This window comes from Harpia harpyja, chromosome 6, assembly GCF_026419915.1.
Source record: "Harpia harpyja isolate bHarHar1 chromosome 6, bHarHar1 primary haplotype, whole genome shotgun sequence".
Classification (NCBI taxonomy): Eukaryota; Metazoa; Chordata; class Aves; order Accipitriformes; family Accipitridae; genus Harpia; species Harpia harpyja.
The window spans coordinates 544,621-568,993 of NC_068945.1; the positions used below are offsets into that span (position 1 = coordinate 544,621).

The following is a 24,373-nucleotide window of genomic DNA, read 5'->3' on the forward strand; positions in this document are numbered from 1 at the left end:
CAAACACAAGGGAGAGCCTGGCTGCTGCACTGGCTTTGTGCAGGTAACACTCCTCTTCACTGAGGCAGGCTCAAGAAGAGAAAAGCTCAGGAACAATATGAGGCTCCTTTCTGTAAACCAAGTTATTTTTATCAGAAACTTTTGGAGAACACTATTAAACCCCTAAGGCAGTATGTACTTCCTTACCTGTCATATGGTGCCTTGAAAGATTAAAGCAGAGCCCCCCCCCAGTCATACAGGCAGCTGGGAAGCAGGACAGGCGAGGACTTGCTTTGGGCAAGCAGCCCATTCACCACATGCAGCCCAGAACCAAGAGCTGCTCGCAGCTCTGGCCCCTGTGGCTGGGACAGGGCCAACACCAGCACAGACCAGCAGACCCACAGCTGGGACTGCTGCGGCACCCCTAGAAGCGCAGGCTCAAGACCCAGCTACGAGAGCGAGATTAAGGACCAGCTCATTTCTCACCTCCTTCCTCTCGGATCCTCTGTTGCAACAGGAGCAGTATCCAGAGAAAGACCCCGCCGTATGCCAGCACGCCTTTGCTATTCATGGCACAGGGATACCTGCCTTTGCACAGCGGTAAGTGGAGGCAACCTTCCTCTGGTAAAGCTGAAGCTGCAGCAGCCCTTCCAATCCTGTTTCTCTCAGGAAACACCTTTCATGCAGGAGGTTCATGTTTCCCCAGCTGCTTTATAACATGGAGGTTAGTAGTACTCAGCACATTCTGCCAGAAAAATGACAGAATACTCATATTTTCTGTAAGACAGATGAATTGGCTCAAAGGAAAAAAAAAAAGTAAAACCAACTTTAACGCTGACTTGTTTAAATGGTATAGTACAGGACCATCAAGCCAAAGGGACTGTGACTCAGTTTTGTTTCAGTAGATATTATATAACAAACATCCCTCTTTTTGTTTATTAAAAGGGCCTCATGGTCACAAGGAAGATGTACAAAATAAAGGTAAAAAGAGGAGACTGGAGTGATAGGGAGAGAAAGACAGTTTACTCCTTGACTCAGCATCCAAATACAACAGTTTTCACCAAACTCAAACAAAAGAAAGAGATAAGCACTTGGGTAAACAAATCTAATGCTTTCTCTTTTTTTTTTTTTGAACCTTCACTTTATAGAGTGTTTTACAATTACAGTCTGTCTCTTATGAGGTTGAAGATGATGTTCTGCTCAGTAACACACAGGTGATTCACCTGCAAGATACTTTATTTCTTACACAGATATGAAAAAAGCCAGTAATTGAATAAGCAGAGTAAGTAATACAAAATAGTTGATGAGTAACCAGGTAGAGTTATTTTTTTACAAGAAAACTTTATTAAATACAATAATGAAAAAAATTTATGTGTATCCCACAGTGATATAAACCAGCAGCAAGATAATTTCTCTCATATTTCTGCTTTTTGCCTCCTAAAAAAGGGACTGAAACTTACTTGAGGAGTAATTGAATTTTGGAGCATAGTATTAAAGAACAAGTTTCAGAAGCGCACATCAAAAATTCAAGACTTCAGAGGCAAGCATCTAATTAATAAAATTAATAACAGTAGTATCCATTTGAGGTTCCTTAAATTAACTGTACTATCTTTTTCTCCTTTTAATTCATGCTGAAAAATTAACCTTTTAAGTGCACAGTACCCATCTGCTGTACAAACACAAGAGAAAACATGGCAAGCTATAACCTCAGATACCTACCCGAATCTTTAAAAAAGTGGTATTATACACTGACATTTGTAGCTAACTAACTAGCATCCACATTACTTCATATATGACTAAACATCCTTTTGGTCACTCTGATTTCATCACCAGAGCAAGATTTTTAGTTTCACAGATTCCTTGCAGGACAGCTCCGATCTCAGCAGCATCTCTGCTGTTCAGAAGCAGAAGGTTTGGCATGCAAGATGCCTTAAGTTTACTAAAGGCTGCTGTAAAAAAAAAGTGTATTTAAAAAAAATAAAAATCAGAGCTATAATAAACAGCATCTAAGAAACAGTTTTAGATTCAGTGAAACATCTGAATTTGCTGTCAGTTTGGTGACTTAAGGCTGTTCCTATGCATCCTTAGCAAGCAAAACCCTTTGGAGATTTGCCTGAGCAAGACACACAGGCGGGTCCCCCGACTGTATACATACCGCATCCCAAGCTGGGCTACCTGCTGAAACCCACCCTGTCAATGAAACCTGAGCTCCCTTTGTTCCAAATCCATCTCTGGGAAACAAGAAACTAAAACTAGATCCAATTTTCACCCAGCATTTTTTTTTCACTGCACAGGACATGCAGAACACATGCTTTTGTACTCCTATGGCACCACCCACTATTCAAAAGTAAATGCAAAAGTTAGTATTTTTTTTTTTCTTCAGTATTCCACACACATACAAGCAAAAAATTCCAGCTATTTGTGGAACAGTGCACAAAGCTGCTTGCTTTCTGTAGCTTCTTTCATTGCTCAGGGATGAAAACTGTGACCAGCTGGAAAAGTGTTTGCATTTGAGAGGCTATTCCCAAATACAAAGCAAACAAATTTTGTGCTGCTGTCTACCTCTCTGTTTTGATTAACAAGGCAGCTTGAACAACTTCAGTCGTAAATGGTTAACTGTCACCCTTCAACTGAACAAGCATCTTCTTTAAGCTTCTGATGTTGCAAAGATTATGCATACAAGGCAAACACTCCTGGCCCTCATAGTGTAAAAGCTCTGTAAGTATTAAAATTTGGCATAAGCAAGGTGAATAATCCAGCACTTTCTATATATTTTCATACTTCATACCATAAAATACTGGGTATGCACAGTGTTAGGAAGTAGGATATTACTGCCATTTGATTACAGTGCTAAGAAAAAGTGTAAATGAGTGTTTACTGTCCTCCCTTGAGACAGAGTATACAGTATAGCCAAGCACTAGGCATGACTACCATTCCACAATACAGTTGTTTCTGTGCAACATACAGTACAGTTTTAGTACAGTTGAGCTTAAGTGTCTTACTTGCCAGAGATTCAGAAAAAATGAAGCATTTTTTTAATGTAAATGCAGCTTCCCAGCACTGTGCATCAGCCATGTCTGTAGCTTTGTCCTGTTCCCCATTAAATGTTTTTTCTTCCCTTCTACACAAGATCACTGAATTATCAGTCTTCTTTAGAAGGAGAACCTCATGTCCTTGGTGTAGCCCAGTTTGTCCAGATTGGGAATGCAAGCATACTGGATCATCGGAGGAGGTCCACACATGAGGATCAGAACATCATTTTGAGGTGGGGGCAGGTGGTCTCTGATCATCTCTTGGTTCACAAATCCTTGGCTGTAGTCCCAATCTGTAAAAAAAAATGAAAGTAGGGGAAAGGGAACGAGGGAAAAAGGAGGAAAAGATAGACACAAGTCACTTTAGAATGAAGTGTGGGGGGTCTGGGGTTTTTTCGTAACATTCTGGAGTGTAGCATTTGTACACTCCACTCGCATTAGTGTCCTCAACACAGTTATGCTACATGGAAAAACTGTCACCTCTGCTTTTCAGATGCAAAACTGATGTATGGAGAAAACAAGGGCTAACTTTTAATAAAGCTTGCTAAAAGCCCCAAGGAAATCTCAAGCAGAGCTGTGAACAGAAGGTGAAACTCTTCAGCTCCAGCACTGTGAAATAACAACATCCATCCTCCCTACCCCACTGTTTACAAGTTCACTAGGGGAAATCTAGCTGGTGAAGTTGTTCCTGGTTGGAACACTCACGGTGCTAATCAGTTAATACTAGGATTCAGGTTTACCCATCACATCTCCAGCCCTGGATGCAAAAAGCTGCCGACCCAAACCTTTGGACACAGTAAGACTGACACATTTTTCTCCCACAGATTATCCAAAAATTTCCAGGTTTGGTCTGGTTTGACATAGGGTAGTCAAAGTCTGCAGAACAGCATTGAGCGGGTCTAAGGAGGAACTTTTATGGCAACTGCTAAGATCAGTTCACAATTCATACATATCAAACAAAAGGAACAGTGATTAGAAATTCCAGAACACTAATTGCAGAAGATGACATGACAGCAACAGACTGTGGGGACAGCAAGACCCTTCCCCCCACCCTACCAGAGGTGTATTCTTGGTCACAAGGTAGGAGAAGGCATATAGCTTTTCCTCCTCTGCCCCAAACTACCAGTGAATAGGAGTATGAATCTAGCCTGATGTGGGTGGGTGTGATGAGGAATGGTAAGAAAGGAAACGACACGGAATGACACAGAATCTATTGCACCTTTTCACAACGGCAGTAACTATTTAGCCTTTTCTTCCTCAAACTTGCACAGCTGAGGGAGGCACATTCAGCTGGTTCATCCTCCCACCTAGACCAGCCAACTATATCACATTATCTTTAAAACTGGACTGCACCAAGCTGGAACAGTATTTTCATTGAGAAACACTGTTAATACAAAGCCAATTCCATTGCCTAGGAAGAAGATCAGCTACCATGAACTGCCATACAGTGACAGCTAGGTAGGTGTCTGCACTTGGCCACATCTCCGTGAGGTAACAGTGCCTCTGACACTCCCACTGCAGCTGCCTTAATGTATGCTTTAAACATAAGACAGTAAGATAGCACGTTATATTTATGTCTGTGGGGAAGAAGGAAAGTCACCTTCCAGAGTAAATAATGGTAAATATTCAGGTGTAGTCATGGAAGGAACACCGCACTGCCATTCACCTGAGGTGAGCTTTGTAGCGTTGCAAACACTGCCTGATTACATCTAAGAGTTTCTGTGCATCGCTGTGTGAAGAGTGATGCTACTGGATGCATTCAGACACAATTCATTAAGCAAGAAAGGAGCTCAGAAATATGAACATGACATAGCATGTCTCCTGTCAAACACATGCATTATACTCGTAACTTAAGCTTCAGTGGAAGTAGCATGTTAGATCTTACTTTCAGGTGCTCTGTCCAGTGTGTACCAACACTTAAAGCGACCGGGATTCTGAACCTGGATCTCCTCTAGGTCAGAACGTAACAGGATATCCTTCTCCGTCTGCAGGGTAAGGAAAACAACAATTATGCTCTACATTTGAGTGCAGCCCTCAGATGACCACAGAGCATTAGCTACTCTACAGACCTATGAGATGAACAGATTATTCAACTCCATTTTACAGGCTGAAGAGAGCAAACACAAGTTATTTCATGACTATCCTGTGGCAGAGCTAATAAAAGGATTCATAACTTTCCCAAATCCTGACCATGCAATGCCTTCCCTCTAAAAAATAAAACAAAGCAAAACCTGTATCAAAACACAGAACCTTCTTGTTCAGAGAAGTAGTGGTAGAATCAGGAGAGTAAAACCCTCTTTTAGCACTCCTATTACAAAAAAAACTTTCATCAAAAAATAACCATGACTGCACACAGGTATCTCCCTACCCCTCCATACTGTGCCATTCAGTCAGGAAAATGCCCGGTTTTTCACCTTTGCCACTTCAAATTTCATCAGCACCACCATACAGAGATTTCTTGTTTTTTTTTAAACAGGATGTGGAACAAATAACCAAAAGGGTATCAAGTTGTGATTGGAACAACAAATATTACCCAGGGTATCAAGTTCTGCTCCTCCCTGATGCAACATAATTGAAGGCCAAAAGAAAGCCTTATTCCTGTAACAGCAGCGGCAGTTTGGGAAGGAGGGAAAAGGGTAGAGACTAAAAGTGGTACCATCCTCTGCAACCTTAATAATTCAGCACTGAGGGCACCACTATGTCTGTAACTGTGGGGGTAAGGAGGAATGTGCCAGCAACTATTGCCGAGAAGGTGCCTATTTCTGGATCTGCAGTTACATGTGTTCCAGAAAAGCTATTACTGGGTCTGACCAACTCAAAGCATGCCAGTCAGAAGCACAGTATTAGCCCACGTACATTGTCATCTGTAATCCAACACGGCTCTTTCAGGAAGGCCAAAATAAAAGATCAGCAAAACATGTATTAAAAAAAAAATCTAAATATTCAGTATTAAAAAACATCTAGTCTGGAGGCTTTCCTGACTGACCATTTGTCACGAGGCTGCTTTATATTTGTGCAGTTACTGGGTACGAGGACTCTTCAAAGCCAAGGATTGATGTTTGTTTACACAGGCTGTTGCTAATACACAGGCAACTGTTCCCCAAGTCCTCCCTGCAAGAAGCAGTAGGTTTTCTAGGTTGCTAAAGCAGCAGCTCTATCCCTGTAGTAGTCATTCTGAATTACTCATAGCAAATCCTGGCCCTTTTGCCCTGATACCGGCTGCACTTTATGCCAACTCCTAGGGCTCAGCAGAGACCAGCTGCTGCAGCCGCACCAGCCAGCACCAGAGGGCACCAGCAGGGCTCTTGAGGAGGTCTTACTGGAATAAAGCATCAGAATAGGGCATCTGTTGGCACTTGGATCGTAGCTTCTGGGTAGAAAAATCTTGGTTTGTAATTCAGATGTGGTACAAAGAAAACGAGGACACACTGAGTATCAGAGGAGAAAGGAATGACAGAGGAGACCCTAAAGAAGCTAAAAAACACAGGCATGAAGTGAGGTTCACCACAAACAATGGCTCATAATCCAGAAACAAGTACTTATTTTGATGGAGAAATTTAAAAGCAAAATGATTAGTGCTAGAAGAACATCAGGCAAAGAAGGGGCATTGCAGTTCAGCAGCACAACACCATTTGGGTTGCCTGGTCATCCAAGAAATCTCTCGCAAGGATTCCATGCATGAGAGATCTTCCCTTTGTCCAGCACAGCAGTATGATACATCTCAAAGAGCAATAGAAACACACGAAGAACTGACAGAGGAAATGGAAATGAAAGGAGACAGCCATGCAGAATCACAGCTCCATAGCTGAGGGAGCTGCTGGAGACCACTGTTAATTTTAGCCTCACCTAAGGTGTTCTCAAACAGAAAGATTCCATGTACAAACCCTGCTGTGAAGTTGGGGAGTTTTACAATCGCTGAAGGAGACACATGTCCACCTCCTTGATGTTTCCACAAAGAGAGACAGCTTTGAAAGTCTGCCCAAAACATTAACAACTTCCACAAAGGAATGTAGAGTTTTAAAACATTTATAAACTGGATTAGAAACAGAGCAATAAGACACAGGAAAGCAAGCATTAGCTGGGAGGAGAGTGGTATTTCTGTAGAAACATTAAAAAAACAATTCATTATAGTGCTTTTATATGGGAAGTTTTCAACATTTCAGTTCACTTTTCCCCTCAGAGTTTGTATTTCTGTACCAGGCTTTCTCAGCAAGAATATAATTTGCTGAGTGGAGTTCTGTTAAGTAAAACTTTATAAAAAGAAAAAAGGACAGAATTACCTGATTAGCAAACAGCAGCTGACAAATGGTAGGGTCATCTTTGTCATTTATGATTGCTTTAATGATCTGCAGCATAGGTGTTATCCCTGAAAGAGAAAGGCAGGTCAATGATGCGAGAATGCGAAGGAGCAAAAGAAAGCACAAGTGAGCACATGAGAGAAAATATGAACAAATACATCTACCAGCTGTCAGAAACCAAGGATTAATCTTTATATATACATACCTGTCCCGCCTGCAATCATCCCCACATATTTCACTTTCTTAGTAACCGGTTCAGCTTTCTTTTCAGGCCGAATAGCAAACTCGCCTGGAGAGAGAGAGGGGGGGGAACGGGGGGGAGAGAGAGATATTGATGGAAAACATTGAAGAAAGCAGGAAACAGCGCCTGTGATCCCTTCCCAGCCTATTCAGCTAATTGACTTTGTTCCAGCCCTGTCACCCTTCCCCCTCCATAAAGCAGGAGCAGGAAACGAGACAAAGGTGAAGAAGTCGCAAATTAAAACAAATCCTGGAAGATGATTAGAGATTGTAAGACACATGATGATAACAGCCGACGCCGACATGGGTTATTGCTTACTCCTGACTATAGCATCAAGCCATCACTACCTGTACTTCTATTTGCTCATGTCCCATACCCCCAGCGATATTCAGAAGCCCAGATTCTGGAAACAGTTCTACACAAAGGAATTAATCTGCTCGGAGAGGTTTTTTTACCCCATGCAGATTATTTTAAGGGAAAACCTGAAATAGGCAGGGTGTACTTTTTTGTATATTTATCTCCTCTTTTTGAGCTGATTTGCCAGTTTCAGCCAAACCTGACAGAGTTTGAAATTGCCCAAAATGATGTATTTGTTGTATTCACACCTCTCTTCATCCAGGATAACATGAACACAATATACAAAGCTCTGGAAAACCACGTCTCTGAGTTCTGCTGCTCACAAAACTGCCAGAAGGCTTTTGTGACACATTTGTGGCTGCACTATGCCAAAGTGAGATATTTTATATTGGCATAAAAGTACTTCCTACTGATAACATTCATCTTCACTTGGGAAATTAGCATTGCACAGCGCATATACCAAGTGTTTTTATCAGTGTATAAATTGTGTCCATATAAGCAGGGAGAGAATTCCCTTCCTTGAGATTAGTATCAATAACAAGCACTTCGATAGTCACATAACAATCCCCCTCAAGACGGCTGTTGACTTAATTAAGACACTAGAAGTTTCTTTTGTGCAGAGATGCTAACAACAGAAAAGAATCCCCATGTCTAGTGGGAGAGCGTGAGTATACCGAGAGTATCAGCCCAAATAATAAACAGAGGTGATGATAGCTAAGGTTCAGTTTATGCAGTATGTGTAATCAAAATGTAGCCACAGACTTTCTGCCCCTCTGCTCCGCTCTGGTGAGAGCCCACCTGGAGTACTGCATCCAGCTTTGGAGTCCTCAGCAGAGGAAAGACATGGACCTGTTGGAGTGGGTCCAGAGGAGGGTCACAAAAATGATCAGAGGGCTGGAGCACCTCTCCCATGAAGAAAAGCTGAGAGAGTTGGGGTTGTTCAGTCTGGAGAAGAGAAGGCTCCGGGAAGACCTTACTGCAGCCTTTCAGTACTTAAAGGGGGCTTTTAAGAAAGATGGGGACAGACTTTTTAGCAGGGCCTGTAGCAACACGACAAGGGGTAATGCTTTTAAACTAAAAGAAGGTAGATTTAGACTAGATATAAGGAAGAAATATTTTATGATGAGGGTGGTGAAACACTGGAACAGGTTGCCCAGGGAGGCTGTAGATGCCCCATCCCTGGAAACACTCAAGGTCAGGTTGGACGGGGCTCTGAGCAACCTGCTCTAGTTGAAGGTGTCCCTGCTCATTGCAGGGGGAGTTGGACTAGATGACCTTTAAAGGTTCCTTCCAACCCAAACTCTTCTACGATTCTATGATACTATGATTCTATAAAAACTTGAACCCAGCCGGAAAAAACTGTGACCAGTGTTACTACTACTTTATGATGTTTTTTTCTGTATTGTTTACTCTGGATAAACTATATCTTCCGAGTCAGCCTTGCCTTTTCCTTTGTAGACAAGTAGACCACTTGGTCCTCTGAAGTCAATAGTATCCCCTATTTTCAGGCTGTCTAAGTATTGAGACATCTTCCCTCCATCAGGAAACTTCGGATGGACACTTCTAAAGTAGATCTGTTAAAAATAACAATGAAGCAATTAATCTCACAGCTCAAAGACGAGCATTTGCCCTTTAAATATTTAGGTACCCATAATCCTCATGCAAAGAATACAATCAGTACATAAAAACACTACCAATGCAGATTTGACTGACAATAAAACAGAAGCACTGAGTTTTCAGAAAAAGATTAAAATGCCAGCCTTGCCCTAATTTTGATCAGATTGGACACAGACTGGCAATTTCTCCATTGTATTTCTGTAACATAGAAAATATATCTAAATAATCAGCATGATTTACACCCAAGTTCAAAAGGGGAAAAAAAACAAAGGCAGGAAAAAAAAAAAAAACCAACACTGTGATTTCAAACAGAAAAACTTCTGAGAAAGATCCCTGACAGCTCAGTTGCAAAGGGATATACCCAAACCACCTTCTTGGGATGCCGACTATTTGCACCTCAAAGAAGTTAGAGTAACCAAAAAAGTGGATACCAACTAACTGAATATTCAACTGTTCACCAACAGGTATCAGTGGGTGTAGTTACATTGCTGGAACTGTGCTGGGGTTTGTTTTAAATCACATGGGTGTTAAAGACTTCAAGCTGAGACTAGCTACACTTTTACAAGAACAGCACCATTTGCATACATGGAGAGCCACACTGGGAAGGAGGAGTCTTGTGAAACATTTCTGAGTCAAATATTTAAATTTTTCCCTTGTCATGTCTTTCATGTGCAACGCCATACTCATGAAGGTAAGTAGGTAGTAAAAGGCAAATTCATGTCTAGTTTCACAATAAACAAAGTGTTATTAGTTGCGAAGAAGAAAGAAACTTAAGAGTAAAATTCTAAGAGGAAATCCAGTGCAGATATTCAGGTTTTAAATTCCTGCCAGCTTTAAATATATTTGCTTAGTCTAGCTACCAAGAGACAAAACAAAAGGACATTATCACAAGACTCAATCATATTCTTGCCAATTAAACCAGTCATTCACACTGTCTGGATCAGTAATGATAATGATCACCACTCTTAACGATCATAATGACCGTATTACATTAGCTTCAGAAGAAGCTGACAGTTCAGGCAAGGTTAATTCCTTATTTCAGAAGGATTAAAAAAGTGTGTGAACATCTGCAGGTCTACACAGATTTTGGAAAACTGCAGTATGCAAATACAGAAAATCATGCAGCATCTCATGAGACACACTCACTAAAGAAGTGCTTGCAAATGCCATATGGATTGTAGGTAATTGCAGATCACTTGTTACAACAGTGGAACTCCACAGTGGCACATACCTGAACAGAAGGCAGCACATCAGACTACACATAGCACTGCAAGTGTAAAGGTGGGCTCAGAAGTTGCCCAGCCTGATAAAAGAGCATGACATTCTCACCTTGACAACAAGGTCCACAAAGCCCTTGTCACCATCACTGGAAACTGGAGTGTAAGGTCTGACAACCAGAGCTCCATCAATCCGTGCAGAAAGGTAGATATGCTGTCCTGTACGCAGGGAAGAAAAAAAGCAGTCTGCTTTCAGAAGATTTTTCTTTCAGTGGATGTATTGAGTTGGCACGGACTGCAAACGCAGTCTCAAAGTTCTCCTAACTACCTTTTTGGGGGGCACCACATTTTCCTCTCTCATTTTCCTGACCTTGTAACGCATTGCCAGAGTTGTTAACCATGCACAGATTCAACCTGGAAGGGCAGACAACTCCAGTGCTAATTTTATATGTTAGTCATATCTGTTCCGATAGTTTCATGCATTTACATTTACCAAAGCCCTAACTGTACGTGAGATCTTGCAAAAGATGTGATATGTCTCTCCCATACAGACACGTAAAAAGGACAAAGGAGAGGAAAACCATCAAGTGCTGTTCACACTTCTTTATTAACGTGTTAGTTATAAACTGTTACAGTTTAGTTACAGCTGCGTTTATAACTGTTCTTACTTTGACAACAGATCGTTCATGTCTACCAGGAAGTCTTCTAGCTGCCATTGCTAAGGCTGCCTAGACATAAAGCACTTTTCTAACCCTGCTATTCCTCCAGCTTAACATTTGAATGTAGCAATCACGTTTCAATGTCGCACATTCACCGAACTTTCTACAATAGTTTCTTTTCTCAATGTCTATGTTTCTGATGAAAAAAACTAAAATTAACACCTTTGAAAGGTTTTCCTATAAAATTCCAACACCCTGAAGAGACCCAAATGAAGAATACCTAGGGGGGAATTTGTTTTTTGTCATTTTATCACCACTAGGTCAACAGAACAAACTATCTCTTAAGATGAACGCAGCTCCCCAAAGACGGTGCAGCTCCTCTGCCTGTTACAGGAACACAAAGAGGAGGTTTTACTGGGAGCTGGTTTGCCAAGCTGGAGGGCCAGTGAGGCAAACCAGTAGGTGAATGAGGATGTGCTACCTGGTGACTTGGGAAATGAGCAACCATACCTCACTTGAAGCTGTACACGGACATAATGCAAGGGTGATTCAGATAACCCTCTCAGCAAAGCCTATACACATCTGGCAGCACATGTTTGCTGCTAGGGAAGACCTGAGGGGAGCTGCAGGAGCAGCCCCTCATTCCTCCTCCAGGCAAGGGGTGGCCTCGCCGCCCCCCCTCCAGGAACAGGCCCATGGGGACCACTGCAGACTGTGAAACTGGGCAGACGGGACTGCTGCTGGGGCATGCGTCACAGGAATTAGTACAAATTCAAAAAAGGTGCTCCTCCCAAAGGGAAAACATGCCTTACGCTTTTACTGTTATGGTTTAACCCCAGCCAGCAACTAAGCACCATGCAGCCACTCAGTCAGTTCCTCCCCAGCCAGTGGGATGGGGGAGAGAATTGGGGAAAAAAAGTAAAACTCTACCCCAGCTGAAACGAGGACACCCACACTGACAGGACAGCAGCTGGCAGCCTCTGCATGGGGCCATACACAATCCCACTCTCCCTCAGAGTGAATCGCGTTCTTTCCTGTAACGCTCCAGCTGGTGGTAAAAGCGAAATGCTGGGGCTGGACTAAACATCCAGGCCAGTATCTGTGCCACGGCTGCCAAGCCTGCTGCTCCCAGCTGCTTCTACCACCCTCACCAGCCTTCACCCATCTTTGCTTCCCCAGTCGTGCCCAGTAAACCACTCCCTCAGTCACCCACAGATTAGCCCGTGCAGAGCACCTTCGAGATCACGACTACGCTGCTCCTGGGATTGTGCAGGGCAGGCATGCACCTTCTCGGGCTACGCTGAAACAACTGGCTGATTTGCCCTGACCTTACTAAAACACTGGAGGAAGCCGTGGCATCCAGCAGGCCAAATTCACCCCAGACGGCTCCTTTTCTGTTGGCGTGTAGGACAAGAACAATTACAGATGTGAGACAGCTCACTCCTCAATGTTCATTATGGGCAAGGGAGGGAAACTAGCTTTGCCCTCGTGGCTACTTAACAGGATCAAGAGAATAATATATCCCAAACGAGAGGGAACCTAAACACGATGGACCGTAATGCTGGAAAGGTGCTGAGGACTACCGCGAAGCACTTGATCCACAGATGATTGCAACAGGTTCTTAAGGCAGAAGTCCCTATTAAACACAAGCCACAATTAAATGCTTTTTATATAAGCAGTCGGAAACAATAGCACTAAGCTATTATGGAAGGCAACACCCCACATGGCAAGGCCTAAGGAAACATCTACCCCATGGTGATTAAGAAGTTCCATGAGACTGGCTGCAAATTCAGAAGTGAGCAGATCATCTGGTAAACCGCATGTGTTAGAGGAGGAGCAGCTGAGTGCGCTGCCTCAGGGGATGGAAAGGGACCACAGAGACCAAGCACCACAGGAATAACACACGCTGGAAAGTCGAGACTGGAAAAATACAAGTAACGACCAGTCCACTGTCTTTACAGAAACAAGCTGGATGTACACTCTCTGTAAGTACACAAGATATCAGACCCTGCAGATGACTCACAGCATGAGGATAATGTTGCAAAGCTCTAAATACTGGCTCAAGCCATGTGGACAGTATTCGAAATTCAACAGTTCAAAATGTAGGAAAAAAATCCCCACAAAATCTCTTATAGTATACGTAACAACACTTGGATTCTCAGTAAGGAAAGACAGAACGTACCTACAGGCAGACCCAGAACGTGATCTATGGAAGGGAGAGCAAATCGAAATCTTCTTGTGTCATGAGTAACTTCCTGAAAGAGGAAAATAAAAAGAACAATCAGCTATGTTGTTGGGATTTAATGTTTGTGATTTCACTTGTAACACCAATACGCTAGTCTTGCTTCCTGCAGGATTAAATATTCTGGGGAGAGCAGCATCCTAACTGAGATTTTTGCATAATGCAAATATGAACTCCTCTGAAAATGGCAGTCCAGCAGAGGTCAACTTTTCATTCAAACTCCCTGAAAACTTAACTTTATCTCAAAATATTTTGAGAAGTAATACAGAAGTAGAAATAGAAATAAAACAGACAAATGCAAATACGGTTTTGATGTATATTTAAATGTGAATAGCAAAACTTAATAAAATACTTATATACAGATTAAGACTAAACAATAACTTTCTCAATAGTATGAACATTTACATTGCCTTCTGTGAGAAGGCCACAAGATAAAAATTAATCAGTTCTTCAGTTCTCATTTAAAGTTTAAATATGCAGGAGTTAAAGGCCAAAAATTTTGATTTTGATGTCTCAAAATCAGACGAATTAACCATTTCAATGTAGATGATTTCAGAAGACACTAGTGGATGTCAAGAAAATCAGGAAGTAGCAACCTGGTCCCCTTTGCTATGCTGAGAGCCTTAAAAATATTTTCTCTGTAAAAATTGAATTAATTCTTAACTAAAATTGAAAAGAACACTCTATCTAGATAAGAATTTCATTATAAAAGTATTATGGAGTCCAGCTGGGATAATTATTCTAATCTTTTACTAGGAAAGTCATATCTTGAATAAAATGTTTGTAATGAGTAAATAAAATGTTATTTCTTATACTATGTAATTTCTATCTCTTAAAAATCAGGTCACATTCATGGGACTGAAAGACAGCAAAAAAAGACAGAAACAGCATACAGCCTAATGCCTCATCCAATTACTTTCTTTTTTTAAAGCCCTATGGGACATAATATCCCTTCTAGAGAAAATTTCATAAGCATCCTATAAAATATTGTAACCCTCTTCTTGTTTGTTTTTTTGTTTTTAAAGTAACCAATGGAGACAGATTCCTTTCTCATCACAGTTCGTCTAGTCTTCCCTTCTGAGTTCTGGTCACACCGATGAAATTTTCTTCACAATAAATCATTTTAAGGTAAATGCGGAAGAAAGAAGGGAACCGAGCAGCAGCCTAAAAATGACTTCTCTGTACTTATGTCTATTCAGGAACAGTAACTGCCACTGAAAATTCCACTAGAATGACAGCTAATGTGGACTTAACGCTGCTACTCTCGCACTGACCGCTGCTGTTTCTGTATGGAAATTTCAGCACCAGCTTCACTACTTCAAAGCTCAATTTTGCCAATAATCTTTTAAAATGCTGTCTTTAACAGCACGCAGAAAGAACAAAGTTCTGAATTCCCAGTTAATCATCTCATGAATTAAAGTCGAGACAGCTTGGCCAAGTGGCCAAGACACTGAGCATGCCATTCAGCAAGTTGTTAGTCAAGGCCAGATTAAAGACAGCCTTAAAACAGGACAAAGAAGCCACTTCCAGTATGGGGGCATCTCCACTGCATTCCCCAATGCTATCATCTGGCAGCACTCTAAGCCCTTGGCCTCCAGACACCAGCACGCATTTCTGTCTCAAGTAGCAGGTGCTGTGGAGTCTTCCACACTTGCAACTGCAAATGCAAAGCTGGAGAACAGTTTTTGCAGGCTGGTGCTTTGCTGAAGCCACTGAAAGGCAACAAATGAATTATGCTTACCATCACAAAAAAAACCCTGAGGTTGTCGGCTTTTTTAAGGCATAAAATAAATTAGCACACCTAACCATATTATGACAGTTTTTTCCTATGATAAAACACTAGAAAGCAGCCTTGTGACCCCTATTTCTCCATTCAACAGACGGGAGGTATGGCATACCCAATTTGGGCAGATGTTAACATTTCAGCTGGTGGGTAAAAGGCAGACAGCAGGTAGAGGAAGAAAGGCTTCTGCTCGCAACAGCTTGACAACATGGTACGTTCGATTTCCAGCTCTCATACACAAAAATCTAAGCTGCGTTAAAAGATACTTATATGTCAAACTAGGCATTCGCTAGACCAGTGCTTTTCAAACTTTAGCCTGGAGACACCTAAAAACTGTTTCTACGTAACTGCGGAATCCTTCTGAAATTTCACATACATGTATTGCTGTATGGCAGCCCAGTACATGCAACTCAGTCTTCCGTTGCCACCAGCAGCCCATTTTCTTTAGCTGTAAAATCAGTCTAAGCAGTTCCTGCCACTTCCCTTCCCGGTCAAGCTTCTTGTTCCTTTGCTTGGGCCACAGTCCACTAAGAAAACTTTCTGCAAGGCCATACTCTCAATTATATCATCAAAATACATCAGGTTAAAAATTACAACCCCCAAAACAGGGAGTTCATTTGTTCATTTTTTGTTTTAAACACAAAACATTTTGGTGCTCTGCCAGTGAAAGTACCAGCAGCTTCATAGTCACAAAAAGGGAATAAATACCAACATGGTAATGGGAATAGCAGAAACTTTTAAAATATGAGGGTCTTTAGCTAGGCTGGGCACTAGGTAAAGGCAAAACCAGCGTACTGAAATTCCTCTTACAATGGAAGGTAAACTCTAGCCAACCATACAGATGTCTTGAGTAGGCTCCACAACCACACCGAGAGCCACGATTCTCCTCCCAAGTTAAAACATTTTTGTGTAATGACAGGTGGGTTTAGATTACAGTTCTCATCTACTTCAAATTTAATAGCTTGTAAAGTACAAACTGAAGCATGTCAGAAAGACTCTGACTAATTTCACCTTTCACAGACAGGTGGATATGGCAATGTTGAGAAGTTTAGTACCAAAGATCAGAGCGTTTGCACCAGATTTTTGGCAGGATGTTAGAAACTACTAGCACTTACTGTACCAAATTATTATTTTTCAAAATTAACTTCTGTTCCAGGACACATTTCCCATTTAGGCAAAAAATTATAAACATCCATCAGTCAATATTCTCAGCTGATCAAGGTACCCCTTGCAGCAGCATTTGACCTGGTTATGAAAGAGCTGTTCCTCCATCCCAACGTTAAAAAAAAGTATATAAAAAATAACAAGAGTGAGAAAAAAAATCAGTATTTAGCCAAAAAAATCAAGTGAACTGTGAATTCTCTTCTGCTACAAACTAGCAGAAACCTGCAAGTAGCTTGGTTCTCAGAAGCATGTGCAGTGCCTCAAGCTTCCCTCCCCTCCTGCAGGTCAGGCAGACTGTACCTGCAACCACGTGCTACAGATCTCATGAGAAAGTGGGGAGTATATAATAATAGCATTGTTCCAGTACATATGGGAAATAAATTTAGGAAGTACACACAGGAAATAAATTCAGTAATGCCACCCAGCCCAAGCCATGGGGAAGCTTTCAGTTCCCACGAAACTAGGACTCGGAATGACAGTAACCGTTTTCTTAGACAGACAGAACAAACGAAAGCCAAGCTATCAGTGCACTCCCTATACCTCAAACAAAGCTCTGTGCCAGTCCAAAGTGCTTTTCATTGAAATTCTTCTGATAACTTTCTGACTAGCTCATTGACTTAAAAAGTCAACACTAAATATATCTTGAAAAGCCAAGATTTCTCTCTCATGCATTTGATGGTGCGTTTATCCAAGGGAAATCTGGACTTTTCACCTTTCATGGCTTTGGTCTCCTTCCCACAAGTTGAGTCACCAACTTCTGATAGCAAGATCAACTCCTGAAAGGGTCATGGCTTTCCTCTGAAAACCCAGTTGAGCAGCCCAGGAGGTACAGAACAGCTTCTACTTTTAACAGAGAGAAAGAGAAGCTGAGACAGCTCAGGTGCTGTCAGGACTACACCATCTAAACACCCTTCTTCCTGTAAAACATTAGAGTACATAAATCCAATAACATGAATCAGTATCAACATAGTTCTGACAACTACTATGCTGAATGCTACTGACCATGAAAAAACTGCCTGCTCTGCCTGACAGCATGACTTCTGTCTCACAGCCAATCTAGTAGTGCAGAGTTTAGGAATTTCTGCTGATGTACTCCATGACATGAGACACACCTGACAGAAACTATGAGTTTGGTCATTTCTAAAGCAGCATTCTCCTCTCTAACTTGCTTGGAAACAAACTGCTTGCAGAACCCAGTTATACTAGGCAAGGAGCATTTAGAAAGAAGTCCTTTCCTTAAAATACAAGTATTTGCCCTGCTGCAACATTACCCAAGATTTAAGATGCCATAAGCATTTCACAGTATCCATGGAGAAGTCATGCTCAGCACTGTACATGCACTTACCTCCTTATCAATCAGCCTCAACGCATACTTCAGTTCAGGATCCTTCAGAGTAATCGCAGGATGGGGATTCCTGAACAGCCTCAGGAAGGTGGCATAGATAAGCCGTACTGGGTATGTCACAAGCCAACCCAACTGCAGCAATACAGAAAGAGTGTTAAGACACGTGTGTATAACAAGAGAAAGTTATTTTGGTGAGAAGGAAGATGGTAGCATGACATGACAATCTAACCACCAAAAAAATGTGTTTCTTTGTACTGATATGAGCAGCAGGAGGAAGTATTAAAAAAACACCAGCCAGCGTAACAGACAAATTTGCTTTATGAATACCTGACGTTACTCCTACATTGAGGCACTTGGCATACCGGCAGAGGGTTACCAAACCCCGTAGCTCGACAGAAACAAGGCTGTCACAGCTCCACGTCCCCAGGTCCAACCATTAGCAAGGCTGAGCAGGCATGTACATGGACACGCATACACAACGCGTGCCCAAATATGCACGTGGCTGGCCACACTGATCAACACAGACAGATGCTCACACAAACAGTATTGATGGCCTCATCCTGCTCCCCTCCCTGACTGATAAGGATGAAGGTCCATTATTGGGAAATACACATACATGCATGTGTACAAGGTGGATCCAGCAGTAGCTGGCTTAGTCTTCGCAGCAGCTGTCCCCAGACTCCAGTCTCCCCAGTAGCTGGCATCTGGACGTAGAAGCCACTGTTGCACAGACCCCTTCATACACCCCCAAGTAACTGGGGGTCTCACACTCGACCACAGACTCCACTGTCTCTCTGGCAACTGGCCAGGACCCGTGGCCCCTCCGGCGGCCAATGCCTTCGGTGGTCTCACCCTCAGAGATGCACGTACGCCTGCCACCCAGGCCACCTCGCCTACTTCCTGGCTAGTCCGTCTTGACCTTTGCTAGCCATCACACACTCATGCTGGGTGCTGGCACCACAGACACACAGGCCCTCCGACCCACCATCTGGCTCCAGGTACTGGTGCTTACACCTCCACACAGACACGTGCGTGCAGAACAGCGTCCCTTCCCCAGGAAGGCAGCTACGGAGGAGTTTAATGAGGACACGGGACAGACTCCGCTGACGGGTTGCAGGACACAGCCAGATAAAGGTACACACACAGCAGACCTGTTGACGCAGGGTCAGTCCTTTTTATCCCTTTATCCTTTTATTTTCCCCACATTTGTTCCTCCCCAAACGGCCTCGATCCCTGCCTTTAGTTCCTCCCCTAAACGTCTTCACAACCCCACGCGCTCAACCCCTGCATCCCGTGCCCCCCCCAGCCTGCAAGGGGAGCCAGCCCCCCGCTGATGTGTGCAGACAGGGGTCACCCCTGGCCCACAGGGCAATGGCTCCCCCAGGCAGCTCTGGGAAGGCTGGGGCTCATTTCTGGGAGTGGGTTATTGGGGCTCCCCCACCTGCCAGCGTCTCTGTGCTCCTTTGCGTGCACGTGTGTAGAGACAAGCCTTCGCAAGTTGGCTGCTCTCCTGTGATGGGCCTGGTAGTAGCTGGGTCAGGGCATCACCCAGGCTCCCCACCCACCGTTGTGCCTCTGTGCTCCTTGGTGCACGCAGGCGCAGACAGGCCCCTCAACCACATCACCTAACGTGCACCACTGCTTTGGGCCTTTTACATCACAGCACTTGGAGGCAGATAAGACATGGTCATGTCGCCTGCTGCAGGGATAAGCTTCACCCCCGGGGTTAAAGCCCCAGAAGACGGGAGCAGGTTATGCCCCCACACCACAGCACCCTCTCCATCCCCAACACCGCACACAGGCTGCCTAGCCAGGAGAGACCGAGCGGTCACACCAGCCCAGGAAAGCACAGAAGAGGCCACGCTGCTGCAACTACAGCTGTGCGGACAAGACGGAAGGACGATGTCACCTCCCCAGCCCAGCGCCATACGCCTCAGGCGCTTGGTGGGTCTATGGGATCGAAGATGGGTCACTCAGACTGCAAGTGCAGAGCCTGCCGGGATCATGCTCAGCTAGAGGCCCGTGCCTTCGTTTCTAGTGCCTGTTCCCAGGGACAGTCCTATGCTTGCGAGGTTAGATAAGCACTACAACAGCCTACAAACTCACCTGTGTAAGCAGACTTGGTCCTAACTTAGGACAGGAGAATACACTGAACAACTACTTATAAAAATCCTCTCCAACTCTGTAATTTATTATTCAACACTTCAACAGAGGGGAGAGAGAAAAAAAAAAAAAGCAGCAAATACTCAAGATTGCATACAATGCACTAATTTTTGAAAGAGCTCAAACTCCTGCCTGGTTAACTTTCACTTTCATTTCACTTTAAAGGGACCTGACCAGTCTTTTAGAAGCACATCTCCACCAGTGTGACATTTCTCAGGAGGCTATAAAAAGAAAAAAGTCCTACATTATCATTACTAAAACTGTGGCAAGTGTAAAATTTTAAAAAAAGGGACAGCATAAACTCTCTCTTCTTAAAATGCTGCTGTACAGGTTTAAAATATATCAACACTAGGTACAGCTTGAAGGCACACCATGCCATACACACACACACACACACATTGCATTTCTCACTTTTATTTGAAAATAGTGAAAGACCTCCACACAGGTTGCTTCTGAAGAAGCTGAAGTTTACAGGAATATTATTCCTTAATTCCTGCAGATCCACCAGATTACTGCAGCTCCAGGAAGAACTTTTGTTATTGAGTCATAAAACAGGGGGGAGGGAGTGGAGTTGCTAAAGGAAGTGAGAGAGCAGCAAATAAACTCCCTACTGAGAACTGCAACAAGTGAATTGAGACCTGATGGAGATAGCAAGCTGTATCTGCAGCAGATGATGTTTCAAATAAGACACTAATATGTTAAAATAAACTAGTTTCATTTACGGATGCGGCTACCTAAAACAGACCAAAAAAAGCGCAGCTGTGGTCTAGCAAAATTGCAGTTGAAAATGGGAATTCAAAAACTTAGGCTCAGTCCCAGCTTCAACACTAACGTATGTCAGTAACATGATCAGGAAGGCAGGAGGAGAGTGGAGTTCAAAATATCATCTCTGCAAGTCAGCTTCTCCACCTGTGTGCAAAGATAAATGTTTTCTCCCATCTTTGCAAATAATTTCCGGGTCATCAGATGTCAAGTGAAAACTACCGCAGCTGTTCAATAAATGAGATTAACACACCCCTTCCCCAAATGTGCATAACGATAACTTTTCGAAGCAACGCACCAGATCTGAGTCTATTGGAACAGAATGTAGTTTAATTTTGACAAATACTTTTAACACAGTGTCAGCCTCGTGGAAGGCAATTTGTTATTCATGGTCAATTAGTGCAAAAGCCTCATGGGATTTAGCCTGGAAAGAAACAGCACACCCACCAATTCAGATAGCTGTTTTAGTTCCTTACTCAGAAGGTATCAGCTGGTGGGCAGGAAAAAAGGGAAGAACTGAAGGCTGAATGATTACAAGAAGTTATCCTTGCTAAGAATGCATTCTATGGGTTAAAAGTTATCTATATACTCTTACCACAGGGTATATCAAGATATTCGTGAAGATAACTGCACTGCAACCACGGAAGCTGTGTCAGATCTACAGCAGCAGAGGGAGTGGCTGGCTGACCATAAGGCCAGGAATCACTAAATGAAGATCTGGCGACTCATCGTTTGCAGTTGCACAAATCTTTGCTAACAGAGATCACAAAATAAGTAACTGAGCAGAATTTTTATTAATGGAAACAGACCTCTGCAGGATAACAAAAAGGCCACAAGAAAGAGAAAAGCCATAGCATCGAGATTGCCAGTCCTTTCCACTCGGGCGTGGTGAGCAAAACACAGTTAAACGCATAAGCTTATGGCAGGACACTCCACTACTGAACGGCCCTACAAACACACAAACCAAATGCTGCTTTGGCAAGAAGAATCTTGTACCCTCAGCTGCAATCCCCCCTCCCCCGCTTCCTCATTCAAACCCTATTTTTAAGTGATTTTAGTTAAACATTCTTCTCATCCGTTTTAGAAAATTATGAGAGGATTAAGGGACAGGCATTTCTTCGCTTCTGCAGGTTTAGCATCTGCCTCATCCTCTTCTGTTCAAGCAACCTAATAAGCAGCTGTAGGCAAACTAGCGTATGTCGCACCCACCTCCGTCCTGCTCCTCTCACAAATCCAGAGCCAGAAACGTTTGAGCAGGTGCATCAGAGGAAAGGAACGATGTGTCAGGCAGCCGCAGAAGAGGGTAACGATGCTCGCTACAGATAACACCACCGCAAACCCCCTGCTCGGCAGACATGATCCCGAAAGAGCTCTCCACTACAACAGCAGCCGCCAGGCTTACGGTTTTAAGGCCATCGGCGCGGACACCGAGGAACTACTCGGGGAACCGAGAGAAGAACAACGCCCGCACCACGGCAGCCAACACAGGCTCCATTACCCCAGGCACACGAGCGGCGGGCGTCCACGCTGGCACACGAGCCCCAGCCCACGCCAGCCGCAAGAAGGTCCCGGAGCCGCCGCACCGCGGCGCGGGGACGCAGGCGGCTCCCAACACCGGCACCCCCGCTCTCCCTCCCGGATGACGGGGACACGGCAGGGGCCTCGGGCACCCCGTGACACCGCCCGACGGCCCCCGCTCTGCTCAGGCACCCCGGGACGGGCCGGCCCGGCCCGCGGCCGCCGCGCCTCTCCCTTCGCCCGCGGCCAGGCCTCGGGGCCTCAGCTGGCTCAAGGCCTCGGGGCCTCAGCTGGCTCAAGGCCTCGGCGGGAGGAACGGGGCGGGAGGAACGGGGCGGGAGGAACGGGGCGGGAGGAACGGGGCGGGAGGAACGGGGCACGAACGCAGCCCCCCGGCAGCCGGCACCCCGACGGCCCGCTGCCCGCCGCCGCCGCCCGGGGTGGGCCGCACTCACCGTGCTGAGCTGCGCCCCCATGGCTGCCCCCTGCCAGACGCGAAGGCACCGCCCGCCCCGCCCCGCCCCGCGACGTCGCACGGCGCCCCGCCAATCAGCGCCGAGCCGCTGCCTCCCCCCCCCCCCCCCGCTGGCCGCCAGCTGCCTTCCCCTGCCCTACTCCCCCCCCCACCCCTTCCCCGCGCGGGCCAGCGGCCCCGCCCACCCGGCCGGCGCCCGCCGCGGCCGCCAGGGGGCGCCCGCTCCCCGGCGGGGCTCCCCGGGGCGGCGGCCGCGGCACCCGGGGCCGGAGGGGGGGGGGGGGGCCGGGCCGGGCCGGGCGCTGGGCCCCTCGCCCGGTGCCAGCGGGAGGCGTGGAGATCACACCGCGGGCGAAATCGGGTAGTTCGTGCTCCCACCGCAGGCGAAATGCGGTGGCTGATGCTCTTCTCACCGCTCGCCGCCCCCCCGCTTACCTTCCGCGCCCCCCGCCCCCAGCGCAGGCGGCACACCGGCGTGGTTTCCGTTACCGCCACCGCCTCCGCGGGGCCGCGTCTGACCGCGTAACGCCCTTCCGCCCTTCATTAACTGCGCAACAGCCGGGGGGAAAGCAAGGGTAGTAAAATTACAGTACCTTCCTTTTCTAACAGCCTAGCCATCGAAGCCCTGCTATCTTTTCGAGATAAGAGGATAACTAACTCCTGTATGTCCACGCTTCAACATCTCAAATAAGCGTCACACGCCTTAACTTTCCCCACCTGTACTGCTCGGAGCCCGGAGGAAGGCGCCAGGATGGCCTGCACTGGCACTTCGAATCCCTCTGTGAATCGACTCCGTCTCGTCTAGGCCAGTGATGGCCCACAGCCTGACTCATTAACGGCGATGTTTATCCAAAAAGCACAAGAACTGAGCTGTGCGACAAGAAAGGATGTTTCAGCCAGACCGCCTAAAATCTTGGTTTACATCGATGTGTACAAATTAATGACTAATAAGCAAATGCGTCTTTGTGCTAAATGTGAAGTGCTTCAAAGCTCTTTAATTAATACGTCTTAACTTGCAGTACACAGGCCTCGATGATTCCTAGACACAGTTTCTCCTTACAAAATCAAGGCAGGCATATGCTTGACAGTCCTAATATTAAGATTAAAAAAAAAAAAAGCAATAAAAAATTTCCTCCCTTAGCCCCTCAGCTCACACGGGGGTACTGAGCCACCTGCATCCCCAAGCACCTGCTTTCTCCCAGCCTCTGGGTTTGCTGACCGTGCAGGCACCTTATCTGGCCGTAAGAACATTCATAAGTGAGCCATGGCTTAGCTATTAAACTTGGGAATTAGCACTGGTAAATAAAGGCAGGTTAACAGACCAACCTAAAGGTAAGCAGCTCACGTCACTGCACAGGCTAGGTAAAGACATCTAGCTGCAGGAATGGAGTTATTTATTCCCAGCATTCCTATGACAAAAACACACCTGGCTGTGTAATACTCTTTTCTCTTTGAGGACAGCTGCTGCACCAGAAACTCCCGAGTAAGCGGAGGGATTATGACACCACTGGCTAGAGAGAA

General features: G+C 44.9%; 1 protein-coding gene across 5 annotated transcripts; it reads right to left on the reverse strand.

Moving 5' to 3' along the window:
• Positions 1–980: 980 nt before the first annotated feature.
• LOC128142872 (NADH-cytochrome b5 reductase 3) lies at positions 981–22,893 on the reverse strand. Of its 5 annotated transcripts, none has more exons than XM_052789520.1 (9): positions 22,833–22,893; positions 17,935–18,066; positions 13,583–13,655; positions 10,854–10,960; positions 9,352–9,481; positions 7,515–7,598; positions 7,292–7,377; positions 4,897–4,996; positions 981–3,304 (listed from the first exon to the last, which is right to left on the reverse strand). In XM_052789520.1, exons 1-9 carry the CDS (start codon positions 22,851–22,853, stop codon positions 3,132–3,134), a joined length of 906 nt encoding a protein of 301 aa, XP_052645480.1. In that variant the 5' UTR covers positions 22,854–22,893; the 3' UTR covers positions 981–3,131. The 5 variants fall into 5 exon arrangements, with proteins under 5 accessions (XP_052645480.1, XP_052645479.1, XP_052645478.1 ...); XM_052789519.1 differs by having other exon boundaries at positions 7,515–7,593; positions 9,347–9,481; positions 22,833–22,882; XM_052789518.1 differs by lacking the exon at positions 22,833–22,893 and adding an exon at positions 22,069–22,542 and having other exon boundaries at positions 7,515–7,593; positions 9,347–9,481.
• Positions 22,894–24,373: the final 1,480 nt, after the last annotated feature.